At 37.2% G+C, this 24,023-nt stretch overlaps 1 protein-coding gene and 1 non-coding gene across 2 annotated transcripts in view; one reads left to right on the top strand and one right to left on the bottom strand.

Moving 5' to 3' along the window:
• CFAP54 (cilia and flagella associated protein 54) overlaps window positions 1-24,023 on the bottom strand; it is a 298,821-nt gene that overhangs the window by 244,552 nt on the left and 30,246 nt on the right. Inside the window, 10 exon segments of the mRNA XM_036865998.1 lie at window positions 1,750-1,826; window positions 6,042-6,192; window positions 7,259-7,393; window positions 10,043-10,128; window positions 11,068-11,224; window positions 11,308-11,489; window positions 13,532-13,730; window positions 17,960-18,061; window positions 18,185-18,298; window positions 19,845-19,988. Coding sequence (XP_036721893.1) covers window positions 1,750-1,826; window positions 6,042-6,192; window positions 7,259-7,393; window positions 10,043-10,128; window positions 11,068-11,224; window positions 11,308-11,489; window positions 13,532-13,730; window positions 17,960-18,061; window positions 18,185-18,298; window positions 19,845-19,988 — 1,347 coding nt within the window.
• On the top strand, window positions 2,230-2,336 carry LOC118902947. Its single transcript, XR_005021657.1, has one exon. It is a non-coding gene; the product is annotated as a U6 spliceosomal RNA (small nuclear RNA).

The following is a 24,023-nucleotide window of genomic DNA, read 5'->3' as shown; positions in this document are numbered from 1 at the left end:
ACTGTACTAGCTATGTTTTGTTTCTTAAAAGAGTGATGGGGGAATGACTCTTCATTATAATATTCTTTACAATTGTATGTAATATGTTTCAAATCAATTTTTCAGAGGAAACATAGTAATCATGAGGATTAACATTTAGCAACAGGAAAAAGCGCTGGTGGATTCACGTTAAGAAAAAACATTAGAATGTTAACTATGTTAAAAATGTGTCTTCTCAGAGCCTAAATCAATGCATACAGCAGGCTCTCAATAGAGATTTGTTGAATTAGTGAAAGAAAACAGATTATTGTGTTTTGTATTAGACTAAACTTTACATACAAACTTAATAAAACAGCAATAATAAAAAAAAAATGTGAAAAAGAGGGCTTCCCTCGTGGCTCTGTGGTTAAGAATCTGCCCGTCAGTTCAGGGGACACAGGTTCGAGCCCTGGTCCGGGAAGATCCCACGTGCCTCAGAGCAACAAAGCCCGTGCACCACAACTACTGAGCCTGTGCTCTAGAGCCCGTGAACCACAACTACTGAGCACACGTGCTGCAACTACTGAAGCCTGCAGGCATAGAGCCCGTGCTCCGCAACAAGAGAAGCCACCGCAATGAGAAGCCCGCGCACCGCAACAAAGAGTAGCCCCCGCTAGCCGCAGCTACAGAAAAGCCCACACGCAGCAACAAAAGACCTAACGCAGCCATAAATAAAATAAATAAAATTTTTTTTAATTGTGAAAAAGACTAGGAGAAAATATAGAAAATGATAATGTTTAGGTCCATATAGTGAAATTACAGATTTTTTTCTTCATTTTTTTTGTACCTTGAAATGCCCTCCAATGTTAACACAACTTTTGTAATTTAAAATTATAGTTTTTTAATTAATCAGGTAAACTAAAATATAGATCACTGGCTTCCTCTCTAGAAAAGTATTTTTCAACTGTAGTCCATGAACATTAGCATCCTAAGTAGGTAAAATGAGTTTTATTTTCAATAATGGAACATATGGTATTCTATATCTCCTTCTTGGAAACCACAGTGCTCATGAGTATATTAATGCCCCTGAGAAGTCATCCAGTAAGGAAACTATTGTGTTTAATTCAAGTCAGCCAGGGTTACTTGACCCTGGCAACCTTTTCTGAAGGGTAGTACTAGCATCACATAGGACAGAGCTTGCAAAATGCTATTCTAGTTCTTGCCTGTAAATAAATGTTTATTACATATATGAGACAATTCCCTAGGCTCCCATTCAGATCTACAGGTCAACACAGTCCATGATGTACAGAAATAATTCAAATATAGTAAGAAAACTATAATCAAAAAGAGGAATGGCCATTTGTCTCCCTCATCTTCCATCTTCTCTTAAGCTAACATTCACTGAGAACTTGCCACGTGCCAGGGACTGTTCTAGGTGCATTTTAAGCAGGTAGTAACTAATTTAATCTGTCAGAGGTAAATGCTAAGTAGGACATCTCTGCTCTGTGAGTCTATGAATCACAACACATTCAAAATATCAATAGTAATGTAACTATAAATCCTCCTAAGATGCTTTATCTAGCTTATTTTTGGAGCTGATTAGATTTTTTTCTAAAGTAAAAACAAAACGTAGAAAAATGTCCATATAGTTCTCAATGTATACAGAAACAATAATTTCTCAGATATTAAATATTCAAAATTACTTCTATAATTAACCATATACAAATTTAATATTATTTGAAAATTAAAATTCATGTTTTTAACTATATTTTCTAAAATATTTTGCAATACCTTTAATATTGGAAGAGTATCCACACTCCCTTTTGGAGCCCCAAGGAATTCACTAGTCCCTTCCCTTAAAGGTATATCTGAAAAATAGAGAGAAAGAAAGAAAGAGAGGAAGAGAGGAAGGAAGGAAGGAAGGAAGGAAGGGGAGGAGGGAGGGAGGGAGGGAGAGAGGGAGGAAGGGAGGGAGGGAGGGAAGGAAGAGAAAAAGGAAAAGGAGGAGAATAAAAAGAGGAAAAATAGGAAGAGGAGGAGGAGAGAGTAGGAGAGAGAGAGAAACAAAGAGAAAGAAGGACCAGAGAAAATAAAAGGATGAAAGAGAAAAATGGAAATATAACAGTGAATCATAATCATAAAGAACATTATGCTAGTTATCCTTACCCATGATTTTAGAAATGATTCAACACTTAGAAGTTGAATAACAAATTATTTCTTCCACATAATTACATTTTGTCTTTATATAAGTTAATTTAAAAGCATCTTGTAGTGCTCACTTTGGCAGCACATATACTAAAATTGGAATGACACAGAGAAGATTAGCATGGCCCCTGCGCAAGGATGACACGCAAATTCGTGAAGTGTTCCATATTTTTAACACAGTATTATGAAGCAATTATACTCCAATAAAGATCTATTTAAATAAATTAATTAAGTAAACTGAACACTATATTCAACTGTACACTTGAGTTTGAAATATAATCAAGATAATAAACCTATTCATCACTCCTAAAAATAAATAAATAAATAAATAAATAAAAGCATCTTGTAATACAACAAACCAACTCAAAAAGCTTGATTATCAGCAAGGTTATATTATGGTAGAGAGATTGGTCTTTCTATATATTCTATAGAAAGTCCACTGAAAAGCATTCAGCAAATAACAGTAAATTTAGACAAATGTCAGAGAAGTCTGGCTTGAATTAGAAGAATATAAATAATAAAAATGTATATGGCAATGCTAGTTTCCTAGTCTAAAAATTATTCAGTAATTCCAATTAGACAATGAATTATTTAATAAACAGATGAATAAATAAACATCTTGAAGCAGATTATCATAATTAACATACAAAGAATGACTTGTACTTTGTGCTTTATGTGCCAATATGATAATAACATTGTTGTAAAAGTTATAAAAATGTATATGTCTAAATGGGGACAACTGCTCATGACATAAATGTAGATGTTTTCAAATTTACAAATGGACTGTGCTCTAATATTGATTAGTTCTTTAGAAATGAAACATTTTAACAAAGGATCAGGAAAATAAATTGTATTTAGCCCATTTATAATTGAAGAATATAAAACAATAGTCTCCCAGAAGTAACTAGTAAACAAAATAATAAAATTTAATAAGAAATAGACATTTTTTTAAAAAAGTAATCATTGGACCTTTTGCTTCCAGTAACAGATAATCTGGAAACATTCTGCTGGCTAGGAACCTGGAAAAATACACTTTTTTTTTTTTTTAATCTGCAAGCTAAGACGCTAATTTCAATACAGAGCCAGGATCTTGGGAAGGAAGTATCCTCCGGATCTTGGGAAGAGAGTCCAGGGACTAGAGAATGGCATTAGAGCTACTTTTCTCACTGAAGACTTTCATCAGTTCTGGAGAGGAAAGTTGAGAAGCTGAGTGGTACTTTGACAGCCTTCAGAGGACACAGCAAAAGAGATTGGTATCCAGGGCCCACCAAGGGTGAAAAGCCAGAAGGGGCCACATCCTAGGAGTCAGAGTAACTGAAAATAGGTCGAAGAAAGAGCATCTCAGCTTTAAATTATCTTAATCTCTCAAATTGGAATAATGGGACCCTTGAGTAGTAGTGCCTACATGCATCTGGTAAAAGCAAGCATAAATCTTCCCTGGAAGAACAGATCATCTAAGGCTTCAAATTACTTTTATAAAATATTTAGCAAATATAGTATCTACCACATAATCAAAAATAACCAGAGTAACCAAATAGTCGATGAAGTAAGTTCTTCACTTAAGGTATCAATAGAATAAAAGCACATGGAATGATAGAAGTTAGAAGCCCCTTCTGGCTTACTTACTCCTCCTCCAGTAGCCTTCAACAAATGACAGATAAAGGTACAAATACCACAACCTCCCAGTTCTCTGAGGCATGTTCTATACAGTCTCCTAGAGGTCCCTTGTGGGAATAAGCGCTGTACCCACAACAGCAGCCTTCTCATGAACTTCCTGTACCTTGTATTCACTTCCTTTCCTTCTCTGTCTCATTTCACCCCACCACCCTGCTTCCCTGGATCACATTCCAAACAAACTACTACACTCAACTCCCTGTCTCAGAATCTGCTTCTGGGGAAACCAACCTAGGAAAAGAGTCAGGCTGACAACACCTGAACTCACTGGTAAATCTTTACATCATAACAAGTGGGACAACCAGGCATTATGTGACTCCTGATGCAATGCAATAGGGAGTATGCATGAAGTATGCTCGCCAAAAAAAATAAGATACTGGCAAGAATACTTTTTGAAAATATATCACTTGAATACAAGCAACCTGGTAGATCTAATTACCAGGTAGAGAAACAAGTTAATCAACACCACAAGGATAGAAACAGCCAAATCCAGTATGTGGGAAATCCTACAAGGGGATAATTCAATTTCTTCGGGAGTAAGGAGAGGGGGAACTGCTACAGGTTACAGAGAGAGACTTAACAGACACATAAGAAAATAAAATGTGTGGGACTGTTTGGATCTTGATTGGAACAAACCAACTTAAGACATTTTTAATACAATCAGGGACATAGGAATTTTTTGCTTATTTTGTAAGGTGTAATAATAGTAACATGGTGGTTTTATAAAAGAAGAAAAAAAACCTTATCTGTTAGATAGATAGACCAACACACAACACATACACACACAACACATACACACACAACACATACACGTGTATATGCTGAGGTATTTGCTGGTGAAATGACATGATGTTTGCTTTAAAACACTCCGGGAAAAAAGAAAGTGTTGTCAGGAGAGATGAAATAAGATTAACAAAATATGCATAATTATTGGTACTGGATGATGCATACTCAGTGACTTATTTCACCTCTCTATATTTGAAATTCTACATAATAAAAGTTTTTAAAAAGGGAAAAGCATTTTAAGACAGGATGTGTCAAAAACATGACTTCAAGCCACTGAAAGTGTTCGATAGCCAGAGACCTCTAACCAGTGGTCCTCAAGTTTTGACGTGTATCAAAATCTCCTGGTAAGCTAATGAGGACTAGGAAGGTCCAGGCTAGTTGAAGTATGATAAGCCTGGGCCTTGTATTTTTAACAAGTTCCCAATTGATATTGATACCGATAAAAGTTTGACAACCATGGCTGTCAAATTCCATCTGCAAAGCTGCACTCAACAACCGAGAGCCAGATTAGCGAATCTCTGGGAAAACAATTATTACAATAATTATTACCAAATCCCTCACACGTCATACACACTCTGTAAATGGGGTGAAATAGGAAAGTAGACACCCACATGTCTCCCCCACCTCCTTTTCTATATGGGAGCTACCTAATGAAACAGATAATTCAGGGGTTCAACCACAGGTAGAAGAAAGAATGAGGAGGGCAGACCAATCCTCTGAGAGAAGGCACCTCCTGGAAGGAGAACAGAATAATGGCAGGAAGGGGTTGGGACAGGGAGAGGAGGAGAATGAGTGGGAAATGGGGGCAAACAGAGGAAGAAGATAAGAAGAAAGGGAAAAGAAGAGAGGCAACAGAATAAATGAAGAAAGAAGGAGAATTTTCAAAGGAAGGATTCAGAAGAGAGACTTAAAAAGGAGACAAAAGGTAGAAGGACATGGATCCATTCAACAAACATTCATCTGAGCTCCTCCTCTGTGTCAGGCAATGTGCTGGTACCAAGAATAAAATGGTGACCTGAACACGCTCTCTTCCTTCATGAAGCATCACTCTAGTGGGAAATGGAAGGGGAGGGAGTAGGACAAAAGGGAGGAGAGAAAAGAAAAAAGGAAGAATGGGGGAGGGAGAGAGACAGGGGTAGGTGGACATGAGGAACGGAGAAGGGAAACATCTGAGTGAAGACAAGACACAAAGAGCTTCATCTGCCACTGAACCACAGAGCATATAACCTTTTTTTTAACATCAACTTGGTCGAACCTATATTATTTCTATCTTTGATTATAAATCATCACTGAAGCACAATACTGAAAAGCCTAGTTTCCATTAACAGATGTTAACCAGTAGTACGATTTATACTTATATATTCATATGTATATATATATATATTAATGACCTCATATTTTTTCATTCAATATTTTACCTAGAAATTTTTTAAATTTTCTTCTTGGGTTTCCTAAAGACTCCAATATTTCACTTAATCGCAATGCGACCTCTGCCACCACCACAACATCAATATCTTCCATTTTATAGCAGTGAATTATTTCATTTATCTGCCACAGAAGATAAACCCACTAAAAAGAGAAAATATACAGTATAATCAATTGAAAGTAACTACATTGTAGAAAGAGTCACATTTTGTAAAACTTACTACTTCCTTGAAATCACCATCTTCTAATCATATGGAATATTATACAGGTACTCCTCCTTATTAGTTGATCTTAATTATAAGTAATATAAAGATCAATAATCCTAATAAGATGATATTTAATGATCCATCTGTTGATATAAATTCACAAAGATTTACTTAAGCTTAGAGTCTGCATATCTATAGCCATAATGGAAAATTTATCATATGGTTTATTTATATATATATATATATATATATATATATATATATCAGTGAAGATTATCTGTATCTTCAAAATTCTCATTCTCCTTGCAAAAAGCAGAAGTTAAGATCACTATCAAAGGCCTCCAAAATAGTGAGGGAGAAGCAGGTGTTTCAAGTTCCATGCTGGGTGCCTTGGAAGATGTCTTTCATGTCTATAACCCCAAAGCTTAGCACATAAAATTAGCCATCACAGTTTGGGAGCTAAAATGAGAAAACAACATTTATGCACCCACATCATTTGTTTATTAGACTATATGATAAAATCATGCCCATGCAACCTTATGTAGCTAATCTTAGGAGGCCTCAGAATCATAGAAGACTGTGTTATTGTTAAAATATTCTCTCCTAAGTTTCCAGGTTATAATATTCACCTGTTCAACTTTCTCCTTTCCAAAGGAGAGAGCTCAAAAATATACTATTGATATTATTACAAAAAAAAACTGAAATGCCTTACTTGTATTTTCTATTATTAACTTTCTTAATGAATATATCCAAGTTCACATAACCTTAAACATACTGTTTACTCCTCCCTTAAAAACCTGAAACACCTCCCTGCTTCCCAAAATTAAATTGGGGCAGAAGTGCAGGGAATACACTTAAAGGAAAGGCTCACTCACCACTACACTTAAAGAATAGTATTGATAATTATGCAGGTGGGTAAATAGGGAAAATTTAGGTTTGAAATGTGCATCACAAATTAAATTAGCAATAACAAAAAGCATATGAAGAGAAACAAAAAGGAATACTTTATTAGTACTGATTTTCTGGGTGAATTTTGCATAGTCATTTCTGGACACATTGACCCGCTGAATTCCTACTTTGCATTTCTGCCATAGGAACATTATCATGTCCACAACGATTTCTTTATCAGGCTGAGCATTCTGAAAACAAAAGTGGTAAAGTAAATTGATAAGAACAGTAAGATATAGAGATACAGGTATACAACATTTAATGTGTGCCAGGCAACATTCTCAGAGCTTGATACTTACTGCAGTGAACTGAATGTTTGTGTCAACTCAAAATTCTTACGTTGAATTCCTAACTCCCAAAGCAATGGCATTAGGAGTTGCCTTTAGGAGGCAACTGGTATGAGGGTGGGGCCCTCATGAATGAAAATAGTGCCCTTATAAAAGGGACCCCAGAAAGAGAGTGAGAGACTCCTTTCTGCCAAGTGAAGACACAGCAAGAAGACAGCCATCTGTGAACCAGGAGGCAGAAGACGCCTTGATGGTGCATTTCTCAGCCTCCAGAACTGTGAGAAATAAATGTTTGTTGCGTAAGCCAACCAGTCTATGGTATCTTTGTTATAGAAGCTCGAATAGACTAAGACACATACCAGCTCATTTAATCCTCATAACAACCTATGAAGTGAGTACTATTACTATCATCTCCACTTTACAGATGAGCAAACTGAAGCACAACAAGATGAAGTGGTTTTTCCTAAGATAAAATGAAAGAAAGTAGCAGAGCCAGGATTCAAACCCAAGCAGTCTAGCTCTAGAGACCTCACGCTTAACTGCTCTAGGCTACTTGACCTCTCTAAAAAGAACAGTTCCAAATACTTTCAGGCAAGTTATGTAAACCTACCAGTTTCATCCAGATTTGAAGTGTGTATATACTTCTTTCTTTTTAAAATTTCTGTATTAAAATAATAAAGAAGGGACTCCCCTCGTGGCACAGTGGTTAAGAATCCGCCTGCCAAGGCAGGGGACACGATTCAATCCCTGGTCCAGGAAGATCCCACATACCGCGGAGCAACTAAGCCCGTGCGCCACAACTACTGAGCCTGAGCTCTAGGGTCCATGAGCCACAGCTACTGAGCCCGTGTGCCACAACTACTGAAGCCTGCACGCCTAGAGCCCATGCTCCACAACGAGAGAAGCCACCCCAATGAGAAGCCCATGCACCGCAACGAAGAGTAGCTCCCACTCGCCGCAACTAGAGAAAGCCAGCACGCAGCAACGAAGACCCAACGCAGTCATAAATAAATAAATAAATAAATAAATACTAATAAAGTATGGAGAGGTGGAGAAACTAGTAAGGGGAGAGGGAATGGGGAGCTGGGAAAGGTTATGGAAAAGAAGAAAAGAGAGACATGAAGGAACTAAACCGAACATCACATTGGATATCAACAGATGACCCAAATCAAGTATATCTCCTCTCAGTTCAGTTACTTTGGCTCTTTCCAAAAGGAAAATAAAGTTATTCATTATATATGAACTAGAAAGATAATGAGTTTATGATTAAAATATATCAAACCTCGAGCTCTTTTGGGGCAGCTCTAAGACTTATTTCGCATACGTGGTACCTTAGTACAGTGCTTGGGAACATAACAGAGCTCAAAAAATGTTTACTGAATTCAACTGAACTAAGATACACATGGTTTTTTAAAAAGCAGAAAGATGAAAATTTCATGCACTTTTCAGCCTTGATTGGAATTTTTTGGTTTGGTTTGCCCACTATAATAAGTATATTTACTATCAAATACCTTTCTTTCAAAAATTAAACACCTGTCACAGGTTATAACAAACTAATAAATGAAGGAATAGAAAATATTATAAGAGTGGAACTTCTCAAGTCCCTTACTGTGTTTCACTTGCCTGAACAATAGTTAATACAATGCTCTATAACTGTGGTTTTCAAACATTTTTTTATAACAGTAAAACCAAATTTTCCAAGGAAATTCCCTCAGAATCTCAACATTGTATACAAAAACTAATAGGAACAGCTTAGGGTGTTACGACCTAAAGGTGGCTTCTGAGGAGCCTCAGAAAAGCTCTTGGTGGGGGGGGGGTCCCTGGAATTCAGTTTAAAACCAGTGCTGTACTACCCACAAATCGTCATTTCTAAATACTGGCCATTGTGTGCTAAGTGACTCCAAATAATAACCAGCCTTTGTACTCAGGGACTGAAAAGCAGTATTTTAGGAATATTAACTCTCACTAAAACCACTGCCTCATTTCCTTCATCATTAGAAATATAGCTAGCCTCCTCAGTGCTTTGTGTCCACCTAGAGGGGTAGGATAGGGAGGGTGGGAGAGAGAAGCAAGAGGGAGGAGATATGGGGATGTATGTACATGTACAGCTGATTCACTTTGTTATACAGCAGAAACTAACACACCATTGTAAAGCAATTATACTCCAATAAAGATGTTAAAAAAAAATGCAAGAAAGAAGAAAAACTATACTTATATACAAGAAAAAAATAAGAAAATCATATGTTAGAGAAAATAGATGGTAGAACGAGTCTTAAGTTTAAGAATAAATCTGGCAAAAAAAAAAAAAAGAAAAAGAAATACAGCTAGCCTTGGAATTTCCCAAGAAGGAAGAGACTGAAGCCCAAAATGATGACAATAATAAAAGCAGATTTAAAATTACAAGTCAGGATATAAATTGATCTCTTCTTCTAATGATTAAACAATACAGAATTTCAGCAAGGTAAAATTCCTGTGATTTTTAAATCTGGCTTTAAATTAAGTAAAAGAGCCTCCTTTGACACCATTACAAATTATCCAAAATAGCTTTTTCACCTGTGGAGAGCCACAGACACAGGAATACAAGGTTGCCGCCAAATGGAAAATGTCTTCAGAATATCCACAAGTCTTCACAGAAGTATCTCAATTTATAAAATATAGGAAAATGAAACAAAAAATTTTGTTACAAAATTTCAAATAGAAAAGGCATAGAAACACAGAAATTCTACAAAAGTGACATAAATGATATCTGGGCAAATAGTATATCAATAAGACACTTTAAATGCCTCTGTGTGAAAACTAATCTAAGTAGGCTCTAATTCAATTAAAATGGACTATTAATATTTTCATTAATCTGCAATCTGTATGCCAACTATATCAATAATGGAATTGAGAAGGTTTATAATATTAAAACATATAGGGCAGTTGAAATAAAAATAACAAAGGATCTATTCAGAAACCATTAGAAGGAAAAAAAAAAAGCATCGTTACTTGGTACAAATTATTTACCACAATTTAGCAGCCATTCAATGCCTTAAGAATATGATAAAACATAAAAGTATAGGATTAAACAATTCTCTAAAAAACAGAGGCTGCAGATTTTCAATTATATACACAATGACTTTTAAGACGTAAAAAGTTTTAGAATGGAAAGCTCTTCATGCTGGAAACAGAGAGGAGACCACCAAACCTTCCCTTACCAAAGTGAACTGATAGATTTGATTTGCTGCCCTGCTGGCCTCTCACTGATAAGGCAGCAGCTAAGTAGAGCCTCATTCTTCTACTCAAAACCATGACACAAAATAAAATCCAGCATCCTTACAAGGCCTAGGAACCTGCAAGACCAGGCACCCAGCTATTTCCCTGAGCTCACCTCCTACCGCATTCTCAAATGCCAGCACCACCACTAGCGCACTCCAACCATACATGCCTCCTTGCTATTCTTTCAACAATCAAGCACACTCTCACTCAGGGCCTTTGCACTTCCTGCTCCCTCTGCCTTGAACATTCTTTCTCTCACCTCACCTGTAGAGAGCATATAAAGTCATCTTAATTTTTCAAAAATGCAAATAAATATTCACCATGAAGAGCAATTTTTTTAACATAAACTTGACCTCCTTTGTAGTTTTCGAGGGGAAAGATCAAACCTTTGTTCCTCTTTACGTTGATTAAAGGTTCTATTGCAATAAGAAGAATTAAATCTTTCTCTGCTTTCTTTGACTCTGGATCATCCTGCCTCTAAGAAAAGTATATCCCATAATTAATTACTTCAATGTCATGTTAACAAAATAAAAACAAAGTAATTATTTTGCATATATTACCTGGAGAAAATCAATAAGCTGCCCAGCTGCAGATTCAAATAAACTCCATTCCTCGTAAGTAAAAGCTAGTTTTATAAATTTCACGGCAGCCTCCACAGAAATAACATTTTTCCTTCTTATAATAAGTTCCAGAAGAGAAGATTTTGGAAAATCAAGCATGCCATCTGCACTGGTATTTGACACTAGAAAAGGAAAGAGAGGGGTTTGGATGTCATTTGTGCAAAGAAATATTTACTACGTATTAAATGTCAGACACTGCCAGGCTAGGTAAACAACGGAAAAGACGCAAACACAACCCCTACCTTCACAGAGCTCGCACGCAGGTGGGGGTAACAAGGAATCTTAGGGGGCAAATACCTTGGTGCTGTGCGGACAAGTAAGAAAGGCATCAGACAGAGGTTTGGAGTAGGAAGTCGGTCAGGGAAGGCCACCCCAGAGGGAGGAACATGGCATCTCAAAAAGAGAGGATTAGCAAGAGTTAACTAGTGAAACAGACAGCTAGATATTACAGACTGGGAGCTCGGAAAAGAGATCTCAAATAGGGATATAGCTTTAGAGTCATCATTACATATCCACAGCAAATGGGCAACAGACAGCTGCCTAGGACAGAGCAGCAAGGAACCCCAACAAGTAAGAGAAGGGCTGCGGGAGCAAAGGCTGCCAGGGAGAGCGTTTAAAGAGAAAGGAGTAGTCAACAGCAACAAATACTACAGAGAGCAAAGGGAAGAAAAACTCTGACTTTCAAATTGAACAAGAAGGAGGTTGTCCCTGACACTCTCTGTCCACGACAGAAGACCGCCAAGTACAAGCAGAAAGGAAAGAATTTGGGACAGTGAAATCAGACAATTCCTTCAATAAATCTGACTCTAACAAGAGGAAGAAATACAGGGGAGGAAGCTGGATAGGGATGAAGGGCAGTTTGCAGAGATGAGGCCCAAAGACCTAAAGAGGAGGAGAAGGAACATTCCTTCCACTTTAATGACAGAGAGTGGATGAAGGTAAATTTTCAGGTGTGGGTGAAGGAAGTCAAGGGAATTCTCCTCGGAGATCTTGTATCTTCCTTGTGAGGAAAAGATGAGCCCAAACTGCGGCACAGAGGCTCCCTGCCCTGAGATGGGTGCACACGTGCACACACACACGCACATCCTAAGCTCACTTAGATGATCATGATGATGTTATAGACAATTTTATGAAAATTTTAAAATATAGATAAAATCAAAGTACTATTTACCAAACAGAGGATTTTCTTTAAAGGAAAAGAAATTCTAAATCATTTTATATCTATGGAAGAAATGTAATCCATAGTTAAAAACATTTCCACAAAGAGAATTCCAGGTCCAAATGCCTTCACCAGCGAATTCAAACATTTGGGAAGAAATAACACAAATCTGACACAAACTCCTCCAGATAATAGAAAAAGAGGGCAGAACTCTCAACTCTTATTATGAGGCAAACATGACCTTGAGAGCAAAACCCAAAAGCGATATTATAAGAAAGGAAATCTCTCTCATGAACAGAGAAGCAGAAATATTAAACACTAGCAAGAAAAATCAAGTAATATATCAAAAGGATAATCCTCACTGCCAGATTAAGTTTATTCCAAAAATATGGAGTAATTAAAAATTAGATAAGCAATCAATGTAATGTACCACATTAATAGAAATAAAAGACAAATCCAATCGATTAACTCAATAAATCTCAATAAACCCATAAAAAAGATTTTGATAAAATTCAACAACTATTCAGGATTAAAAACAAACAAAACTCTTAGCAAACCAAGAATAAAAGAAACTTCATTAATCTCAAACAGGGTATCTAAAAATATCCTCCAGCAAATATCAATATTAATGATAAAATACTGAAAGCTTTCCATGTGAGATCATAAATGAGACAAGGATATCTGCTATCACCACTGCCATCCCATGTTTTACTGGGGAGCCTATCCAGTGCAAAATAAGTCAAGAAATGCAAGAAAGAAGAAATTAAAAGGTTAAGAATGGGAAAGAAACATAATTGTCATTATTCACAGATAATATGATTGTATACATAAAAAGTCCAAAAGAAAATCTACTAATACATTATTTGAATTATCCATTGAGTCTAGCAAGGTTGCTGAATTCAAGATCAATAAAAATCGGTATCAGTTTCTTAGGTATGGACTACCGTGCTAAAATTTTTGTTATTCATGTTCTACCATAAAGTACTATTTTAACAACATATTTACTTATTAAAAGTTCTTTTCCTGCTATAAACAGTTCTGAGACAACATCATGAACTTCTACTTCATCTGTAACAACAGGTCCAGTTTGTAGTGTTCGCCGGTTTGAGTCAGAGAGAGCCTCCAAGACAGCCAGAAACCGGGATGCAGTGCTATCAAACATCTCATCCAACAACCGTTCTGTGACAGTACGTGGCCACGGCAACTGGAATAAAAAAAAAAAAAAAAAACACAGCTCACTTTTTTAAAGTTCTGCAATGTTTGATAGTATAAGGCGAAGACAAGTAAGGTGTGCTTCATTAACGCTAAAAGAGAGAGTGGTTGGTCTAGTGATGAGATGACTGCTTTTACGGTTTTCATTTTTTGAGGTGTCACTCCAGACTTTATTAAAGTTTATGTCATGCTGCCATTACATCAAAAACGTTGCCATCTCTTTATACGTTTGTGTTTCCAAAGCAGCCTAAAAAGGCTGTTTATTAATAAATGGCAACATCAGTCTCCATATGGTTTGTGGTACCTCCATTACAGCCTTTAGGAACTGACACTCAAACTTTGGTTGCCTCAAAATCTCTCAGGAGCTCTTTTTAGATTCACAGACCAAACCTCCAGAGATTCAGTGAGTCTGGGTGGGACATTTTTAGTAAACACTGGAGGAAATTCTAATGCAGAAGGTCCCCAAAATCCAAATTTGAAACACTATTTTATAGTATAAATAACAGGTCTTACGGTAGCTAACTCTAAAGAAGAGTTGACCAGCTGTATACAAGTAAGCCAGAGCCAGTTAGAGCCGCACGCAAATCCCTAGCCACTGTGCTTTGTGTCGGCCCAGAATGATTTCACCCCAAGCAGACGTCCTGCCTCCACACTTTAGTCTTCTCTCTGACAAATGACCTGTTCTCTGTACTTAGATTACCAGGAAACAAGAAAGGTAGCTCTAGTTGGCTTTTCTAGAATCCATGTCCAGTTAGAGGATATCCATATTTCCCACAATTTCCTTGCTTCATTCCTCTTCCTGGGGCAAAGTCAGAAAGACGGAAAAGCAAAAGCAGGGATAAAGCTGCTTTGGACTATTTTTCCCCAAACAAAAACGTCCCTGCTTATTAGCCTCTATGCGCTTTCAACCCTTAGGTTAACTGATATGTTAAAAACCTCAGTAAAGCTTAAGCTTCATGCCCTGCCCTCTCTTGCTTTACAAACAGATGTCAGGGTTTCTTCTAAGATGTTTGCTATGGGTTAAAACAGAGCTTTAAAAAATTATATTTGAACAGCATAATACACTTTCTAATAATTAGAAGCATTCAAAATGAAATGGTAAAACCCAAATAAATTACAGTGAAATTGTTTTTTAAAATATCCTAGAAAAACTAGCAAAAAGTGAACTAGGGCTATAGATTTATCAGAGCTATAGATGAAAAACAGCAAAAGATTTTAAAATATAAATATTTAAAAGATCTACAAAAAAATATTTAAAGCTAACGCAATTTAAAAAACACTGGATTGTCAAGCATGACAAGCAAAATATTAATCTCTATAAACACAATGAGCCTGGTGGTGGGATGAATTGGGAGATTGGGATTGACATATATACACTAATATGTATAAAATAGATAACTAATAAGAACCAGCTGTATAAAAAAATAAAATAAAATTCAAAAAAAAAACTGTAGTCATAATGAAAAAAAATGAGCCTATTCAAATACATTTTAAAAATTAAAATCTCTAGTAGATAAATGGTCAAAGCTGTAAAAGATAATTCACCTGAAAAGAAAATATAAAGAGTAAACACAAATATAAGGGAAAGTTGGATCAAAATAATAAAGTTAAAACAAGCCACTTTATGAAAACTGAATTATTTTAAAAATTAAGAAATAATAATAATATCAAAATCATAATAGCTTGTGGTGAAACTGGTACATGTGGGTTGTCACCTTGGAGTACTCGTTTCGGAAATCAATTTGGCAATATATATCAAGAGAAATAAAAGTGTTTGTAACATTATTCAAATTCTACACCTTGAATTTTGCCCACAGGAAATAAAAGAAAGAAAAAATAATATACCTGAAGATGTTGATTACAGCAATATTTATAACAGCAAAGAATAGGAAAACAACTAAAATACTAGTAATAAAAAGTATTAGACAAATCCTGGTACATGTACTGCATAGGATATACTAAACCATCTTTTAAATTGTCAAGATGGATGAGAAGCTGAACGATATAACCCATGCAGTCAGTTCCAACCCTAAACACCATGGCTTCCATGACATCGGTGCCATGAGATGTATTATGTTAATTCCCCAACATAATACATCCACCCCATTCAAGCTCAGTTTCTCACTGTCTCACTGTCTACCAAAAGTCGTTGCTTACTTTTGCTTCCAAGCTATGTCCACGCTCTTGTCCTTTACTTAGAATGTTTTCCCCCCTTCTCCCTGTCTAATCAAATCCCGCTTGTTATTCCAAAGCCATTCAAAAAAGAATTTCGACTTCATCTTTTCTATGTGCCACCACTCTTGAGCCACAGTAGGCCTTCGATACATGGCTACAATGAATGAATGAAAAATAGTAATAGCTCATACAACTGAGGACCTACCACGTGCCAGGAACATTCTAAGGGCTTTACATGTAACTCATTTAATCACCACCATTATTTCCTTCTTAATTCTTATCACAAGCTATAATTTACTTATTTATTTATTATGTAATTTCTCCACTAGAAGGTAACCTCTACGTATCTTGTTCACAGAGCAGGTAATTTAAAAATATTTATTGAATGAATCACTAAATGGTCAATCATTAGAAGTCTGAATTAGCAGTCCCATAAAACAATCCTTTGAAAGTCAAAATGATTCACTGTGAGTTAACAACTGTCCTACAAACTCAGAAATTTTCTGTAAAATGAATTTAATGCACACTGAAATACTTTCTTTTGTAGAAACAGTAAAATGATTTCATAAATTTAAAGCAGAACATTCTGCAAAAATATGCCTCCTGCTCTCTAACAAACACTATAGCATTACTACTCAACAATACCAGATGCAGCCTATTCAGCAGCTCATCCAAGGAATTATCTATAATTTGGCAAGCTACCACCCCCACCAATTACACACCACTGGTCAGTAAGGGACATGATTTAAAAGGAGGTATGAACTACATGCCTGGACTCAGTACTCAATCTATCTCAGAGACACTAAGTAGCAATAGAAAGCTACCATGTGCAAATAATATTTGTATTTAAATATGATTTATTTAAAAGAAAAAAAGAGAATTCCTCTCAAATATTATAAGAAGAAATGAGGAAAGAGAATGGCAGTCATTGGGGAAGTTAGAATACACTGGGCTAGAGACCTGGGTTCTGGTTCCGGTGCTGCCAGCAGCTGGCTTAAATACTCTGGGCTTTATTTTCCCCATCTGTAATAGAAAAGGACTGAACCAAATGATTTCTAAAATTCCTTCCAGGTTCTGAGATTCTACTACTCTTCTGTCAGAAAGTGCTCATCTTCTTCCCCCTCACTTTCATTTTCAGTCCCAAAGAAGCTCATAAAAGAGAGTTTACAACTGTCTAGAATGGTCAGGGAACACTTCAAAGAAATACAGAGCTGGGACTTAAGGAACACTGAGATTCAGAATGGCCAGGGGGAAGACAGTGGGAGAAGGAAAAAGGCAGAAGGGAGAAAGGGCAGAGGATCCCACAGGCATATCTATGTCCCACTCCTCTCCCTGGGAGCCCTTAGTGCTGTTGACCAAACACACTTGTGGCCAAGAGGGGCCATGTGAGGAGTTCTGACCACGTTAGAAAGGAGGCTGCTGTCACTTCCATGCTGAGCATCAGTGCCTGTGTGAGGTCCTCCAGAGCTCTCTTAGGTGCCCTCTGGCAGAACGACCCGGCAATTTTCCAAATGAGGACTGCTCCTCAACCTGGCCCTGAGCATCGGTCATGAGCAGAGCTCCTGATAACTATAATAATGTTTGACTCCAGTGGGAAATAAATTGTTTTAAGCCACTGAGACATGGGGGTTGTTTGCTGCTCCAGTAAAACCTACACCCTAAACACTCCCAAAGGAGAAACCAGAAGCTGATAAGAAAAGGTGCCTCCACCTCTTCTCCATCCTCAATGCCTTTGAAGCTGACACCAAGTGGTCAAAAGGCCTCTGCAGCACCACTCAGAAGCCTGTGCATTTGAACCTTTCCCAGGCTCTTCAGCTTCTTGGCCTTTAATGTTACAAAACTGGGATTGTGCAAAGGTACAAAAGCTTTGAGAAAGGGATGAAGCAAGGCCGTGTCCAAATTGGGAAGGCATTCTTCTATTTGCCATTGGTGCAGGCATTAGGGGGCAGGATTTAATACTTAGTGTCTAGGCTTAAAAGACAGAGAGGTATAACACAAACGCACTGCAAAAAGAGTCTAAAACAGAGAAGACGTTCTGAGACTTACAGTTTGTGCTTCCTTTAGGTTAACTCTTATCTTTGGTCTAAAGAAACTTTTGTTTTTTCTTCTAGATTCGAATACTCCCCTTTTGAAGATCATGACTGCCATCTGCCTCAAAAAGAAGAATTATATATGAAGTAACAATGGGATGTACTTTTCAGCTACTAATATTAAGTACTTAATCATTTGTAGAGTACAGTAAATTTCTTTTATTTCATGAAATTTTTATACCTTTATCGTGGCCTCTCTATAATATCCTCTGGATTCTTCCTGTGATTGTGAGGAACTCATTAATTCCAGTTGCCTTAACTCATCAATTTTAGCCAAAGCACGCCGAGCGAATGCCTACATGCAATTAAAATAAATTTAATTCATAATAAGTTATAGTGATTAAAAATGTATCATGGCAGTACGCTTTATTCTCCCAGACATTTGATTTAATTGGTGAATTAAACTCTAGGCTGATGCTGATTCTTTAGAACATGGTAGCTGTCCTGTCAATCATTTCCGAGATACACCACTAATTTCTGTAAATCTAAAGTTAATAAAATGTCAGATATACTAACTTTATTAATTAATTCAAAAAGTAAGGAAAGTCAAATTCTGGGCTAAACAGCAGCTTCATATAGATGATCACTTCTCTGGCATTGTACACACGTACACACGCACGTGCGTGCGCACACACACACACGCACACCCCCCTCCTCAGTGCTCTTCTCAAATTCTAACCTTTCTACCAAAACAAGCTGTATTATCTATTCAATTATTCATACTGTCCACTAAATTGTGAGGTCCTTAAAGGGTCTTATTCATTTTGGGATTTCCAGTACCCAACATATAGGAAGTATTTATTAATATCTGAGGAAAGGAAGCAGGCTAGCTTATTTAATCAGTTCACCATTATTATAATTCTTTAGCAATAACAGCAAAACAAGTTCAATTCATGCAATTTATTTTACTAGTTCTTTGAAGTACTTTATTTATAATTTATGATTTTTCATGAAGATGCTTCTAGAACACAATAGTAACATAAAGGGTTACATTTTCCAATAAGAAAAAATTCCAATAGGAATCAAATGGTCAAAACTATGCAAACATTTCGATCCCTGATAAATTTAATAGCTATAGAAACATGCCACCAACTAGTACACTAAAACTAACTATGCATATATGGTGAGTAGTTTCTAGAATGTATCCTAGGCTAGAAAAAGTATCCCACAAGGGCTGTATTAAGCTGTTCTCCTGCTGAAATCCAACCCACCCTGTACTCACCAAGCTATGCACACTGGTGCAGGGATAGGTTCGCCCAAAGGAAAGGGTGCCTGTTTCTAATTCTCACCAAGACCCCATCCACTGAGAAGCCAAGTACCACATACCATAACGAGAGTGCCTGTTTTCATTTGCACAGAGGTGTGGCATAGGCCAATAGAAGCCCCAACCAGTTAAGTTATAGTTCAAATATTCAATCAAAAATATATATAGGAAAAGAGGAAAAATAAGAAATAGAGTATACTAAATAAATCAGAGAAAAGCAAGACAAATGGATGGTAGGTGGCATGGAATACAGTAACTAAACAGGTAAAGAAAGTAGCTTGCATACAAGAATACAATGAGGAAGGGAAGAGATCAGAGATCTGATTCAGAAAAGGAGTAAAGATGGTAGAAGTGAATAGAGAATAAAGGGGGAAACAGAAAGTGAAGTGAGAGACCAACAGAATGGAGAAGTCAAGCAAATTTCTGCAAATAAAGCCTGGGACATTTGTCTTTGCTTCACTGCAATTCTTTGGGTTTTGTTTGCTTGTTTGTTTTCCTGCTGCTCATCTAAAGAAAAAAATGCTGAATATGTTGTATTTTTAAATATTGGCATCCTCAGAGTTAAAAAGTAGCATACCTCTCCGTGAATACCAGCCTGGCAGTCATAGTAGCATTGGCAGACAGCGGTGTAAAGAGTAGCTCTCCACGTCAAGTACCTGATGGACAGAAGTGGGACCGAGGATTCCATACATATACTGGCCCACAGGAGATATTCCAAGGCCTGAGACAGAAAAAGGGCACAACAGAATGTCTTTTCATTTTAAGCTAATAATGCCGATTTTCATTTAATATTATCAAATTATGAGTGGTGAGCCCAAGTTGCTGACTACTTAAACTAAAAATACCACAAATAATAAGTCAATTAAAAAAACAAGCATTTAAAAGTAAAAGAATAATTTCAAGAACTCAAAATCTCAAGTCAGCCATTTTAGAATGTCTTCCTTCTTAGCTCCTAAAATCCTATGAACTCAGCTTATTTTTATTAACATTTGTCAAGTGTCAACAGTAGCCTAGGAGCTAATTCCAACAATGCAATTGTTATTAGCTGGTCTCAAACCAATGTATTATTCTGAAAATAAACTGGCAAAACAGGGTAGGGAAAAATAGAAAAGGCTTACAATCCGAGGCCTGTGATACTTGGTAGAAACGGTCCAGGATTAGAATCAAAAAGACCTGGGCTTCAGTTCCAATTTTAACACCTAGTATCTGTGTCATTTTACTTCTCCAGACCTCAATTTTCTCATCTATAAAATGGGTATTTTAGCACATCACTGCAGTACTGTTATGGGAAGGAGATAATGTACATGACACACTAGGATGATTTTGACTCAATGTAAGCCGCCCATAAATAATGCCTATTACCAGTGTAATTATTCCAAAGGTTCAAACTGAAACAAAATTTTGGGGAAGGGTCACCATTGTTATTGGCCCATCTGTTGGAATATATGTAAGAGCCTCTTGTGCTATTCTATCTACAGTTAAAGAACTTTTCCCCACAATCCCGGTGATAATCCTTTTTGGACATATTTTTCCCATAGAGCCCTGGGAAACACTATTTTAAACTGGGTAACACTATTTGATGATATGTATTTTGCAGTTAACTTTGTCAATATTTTCCTTTCTTTGAAAATATTCTAGGGACTTCCCTGGTGGCGCAGTGGTTAAGAATCCGCCTGCCAATGCAGGGGACACAGGTTTGATCCCTGGTCTGGGAAGATCCCACATGCTGCGGAGCAACTAAGCCCATGTGCCATAACTACTGAGCCTGCACGCTAGAGCCCACGAGCCACAACTACTGAGCCCACATGCTGCAACTACTGAAGCCTATGCACCTATGCTCCACAACAAGAGAGAAACCACCACAAATGAGAAGCCCGCGCACCGCAACAAAGAGTAGCTCCCGCTTGCCACAACTAGAGAAAGCCTGCGTGCAGCAACAAAGACCCAACGCAGCCCAAAAAAAAATATTCTAAAACCTCAAAGGGTAGCCAGGACATGGAAGCAACTTAAATGTCCATCAACAGAGGAATGGATAAAGAAGATGTGGTACATATATATACAATGGAATATTAGTCAGCCATAAAGAAGAACAAAATAATGCCATTTGCTGCAACATGGATGGACCTAGAGGTTGTCATACTGAGTGAAGTAAGTCAGACACAGAAAGACAAATACCATATGATATAGCTTATCTGTGGAACCTTTAAAAAAAGGGGTACAAATGAACTTATTTACAAAACAGAAGTAGAGTCATGAATGTAGAAAACAAAATTATGGTCAACAGTGGATAAGGGGGGGAGGGATAAATTGGGAGATTGGGATTGACATATATACACTACTACGTATAAAATAGATAACTAATAAGAACTTGCTGTATAGCCTACTCAGTACTCTGTAATGGCCTATATGGGAAAAGAATCTAAAAAAAAAGAGTGGATATATGTATATGTGTAACTGATTCACTTTGCTGTATACCTGAAACTAACACAACATAGTAAATCAACTATGCTCCAATAAAAATTTTTTAAAAATAAAATTTTAAATGGTAAATGGACTGTATTGCCCTTCACTTGACTGAATATTAGAAGAAATTTGGTCTCTGCTCCACATATTGCATTAGAACTATTACTGGGATGGAAATAAGAATCTATGAGCAAAGTATCTCAGAATATCAAATTCTAAATTCTATCCATGGAAATATCAGCCTTAACAAAGCAGTCTCCCAGGACTATTGGGATACTTCCTCACTTGTCTCCTTATCTTCTTAAATACTCTGCTTCCTTATGCATCTTCCTTACTCCACCAGAGTTATCCTTCTAAAATGCAAATTGAGTTGTGTCACTCTTGTGCTTTAAACATCCAATGGCTCCCTATTGCCTATATAACAAAGTCCAAACCCTTTATAGGGCTTTTTTTTTTTTTAACATCTTTATTGGAGTATAATTGCTGTACAATGGTGTGTGAGTTTCTGCTGTATAACAAAGTGAATCAGCTATACATATACATATATCCCCATATCTCCTCCCTCTTGCGTCTCCCTCCCACCTTCCCTATCCCACCCCTCTAGATGGTCACAAAGCACCGAGCTGATCTCCCTGTGCTATGCGGTTGCTTCCTTTATAGGGCATTTAAACACCCTTCACAACCTGGTCCCTGCCTTCCCCGACCCCACCCCCATTACTCTTGACCTTGCATAGTATACTTAAAGCTGGTCCAAAATACTTTCCATTCCACAAAACATCTTAATGGTCCAAATATGCATCTCTGCTCACTCTGTTCTCTCCTTCCCCATAAGACTGAGCTGAAACTCTACCTCCACTATTAGCAGTGGTACTTGGACAATTAAATTCCACGAGCCTCAGGTTCTTCATCTGCAAAATAGGTATAACAGTAACTGTTTTATAGGATTGTTTCCATTAATACATGCTGAGTGCTCAGAACACAGTAAACACATACTAAGTGTTAGCTTTGCTAATGACAATGAAGACAAAGAAGGAGGAAGGGGGAGCATGGGGAAGACGGAGGAACAGGAAGAGGAGAAGGGGGGGGGGGAAGAGCAGGGGAAAGAGAACTAGCTGTTGAAGAGGACTCTTCTAACGTCCCTAAAGAGAAATGACCTTTGCTTCAGTTCTGTCTCTCCTGTAATTGTGCTGTATGTATATACATGTGCATCTATACACTGTATATAATTTACATAGACTCTTACATACACATATATATGTCACATCCAATTGCATTAATATGCTCCTGTGTGTGATTCCAAAACCTTACTCTGATCTCTTTGAAAATAAGAACAGTGCCTTTTTTGTTATTATATCCCCAGCATCTAGAGCAGTGTCAGGTACCTAGCAGATATTCCCAAGTGCTATTAAATGAATTCACTGAACAACCCTAAAGTTAGCAGAAACAACCAAGGGAGAGTTAACAAGTAGTCTAGATTCTCAAGAAAATAATGATAATAAATTTGGACAACAGAAAAAAGCTCCTCTTCCAATAACAAATTCAGCCTTCAATAACTGAGGAAATAATTAAGGAAAAATAAGTCTATAGTCGTCAAACCCAATGTGAAAAGGCAAATCATCAAACAGGTCCAGGAGCTTCACATGTATAAAGCAAACCCATCAGACTGACAAAGCATTTAACAGTAAAAACAGATGAAACACTGGTAACATTCAGACCCTATTACCATCTTTGGAGCCCTCAAAGACAATGTGTATAACATGTGTGCAAGCAGCTCAGCGGACATCTAAAAGAAAAAAGAAGCCTGAAAAGCCAGAATTCTCCACCGTCTGGTCAATTTTGAGTCCAGAGGAAAGGGGGCTGTTGGAAGCAGAGCGGGGTTTGACACAGACTTGTAATATCCTTTGCTATCCACTGGGAATGTAAGCTCATCCCACTAGAATGCAAGTTCACCTTAGGAAAGGGCCCTGTCTGTCTTGTTCACCACTGTATCCCCAGCCCCCAGAATTTTATCTGGCATGTAGTAAACATGCAACAAATCTTTGCTGACTGACTGACTGACCTCCATTGAAAAGCTTCAGTTCATGACGCTAAACATGGACCTACTTCAGGTAATCACAGGATAAAAGGGCTGAAAATCTATCTAATTTCATCCTCTCCCCAACATCACCAGCACCACCGCCTGATGTCCCACACCTTCCCCGTCCATGACTTCCCACCTCCAGTAACAAGGAACATGCCACATGGCATAAGAAGACAATTCTAAACATGAACTTCTTTAATCTGAAATGCAATC

Source organism: Balaenoptera musculus, chromosome 10, assembly GCF_009873245.2.
Source record: "Balaenoptera musculus isolate JJ_BM4_2016_0621 chromosome 10, mBalMus1.pri.v3, whole genome shotgun sequence".
In the NCBI taxonomy this organism is placed as follows: Eukaryota; Metazoa; Chordata; class Mammalia; order Artiodactyla; family Balaenopteridae; genus Balaenoptera; species Balaenoptera musculus.
This window is presented reverse-complemented; position numbering and strand designations above follow the sequence as displayed.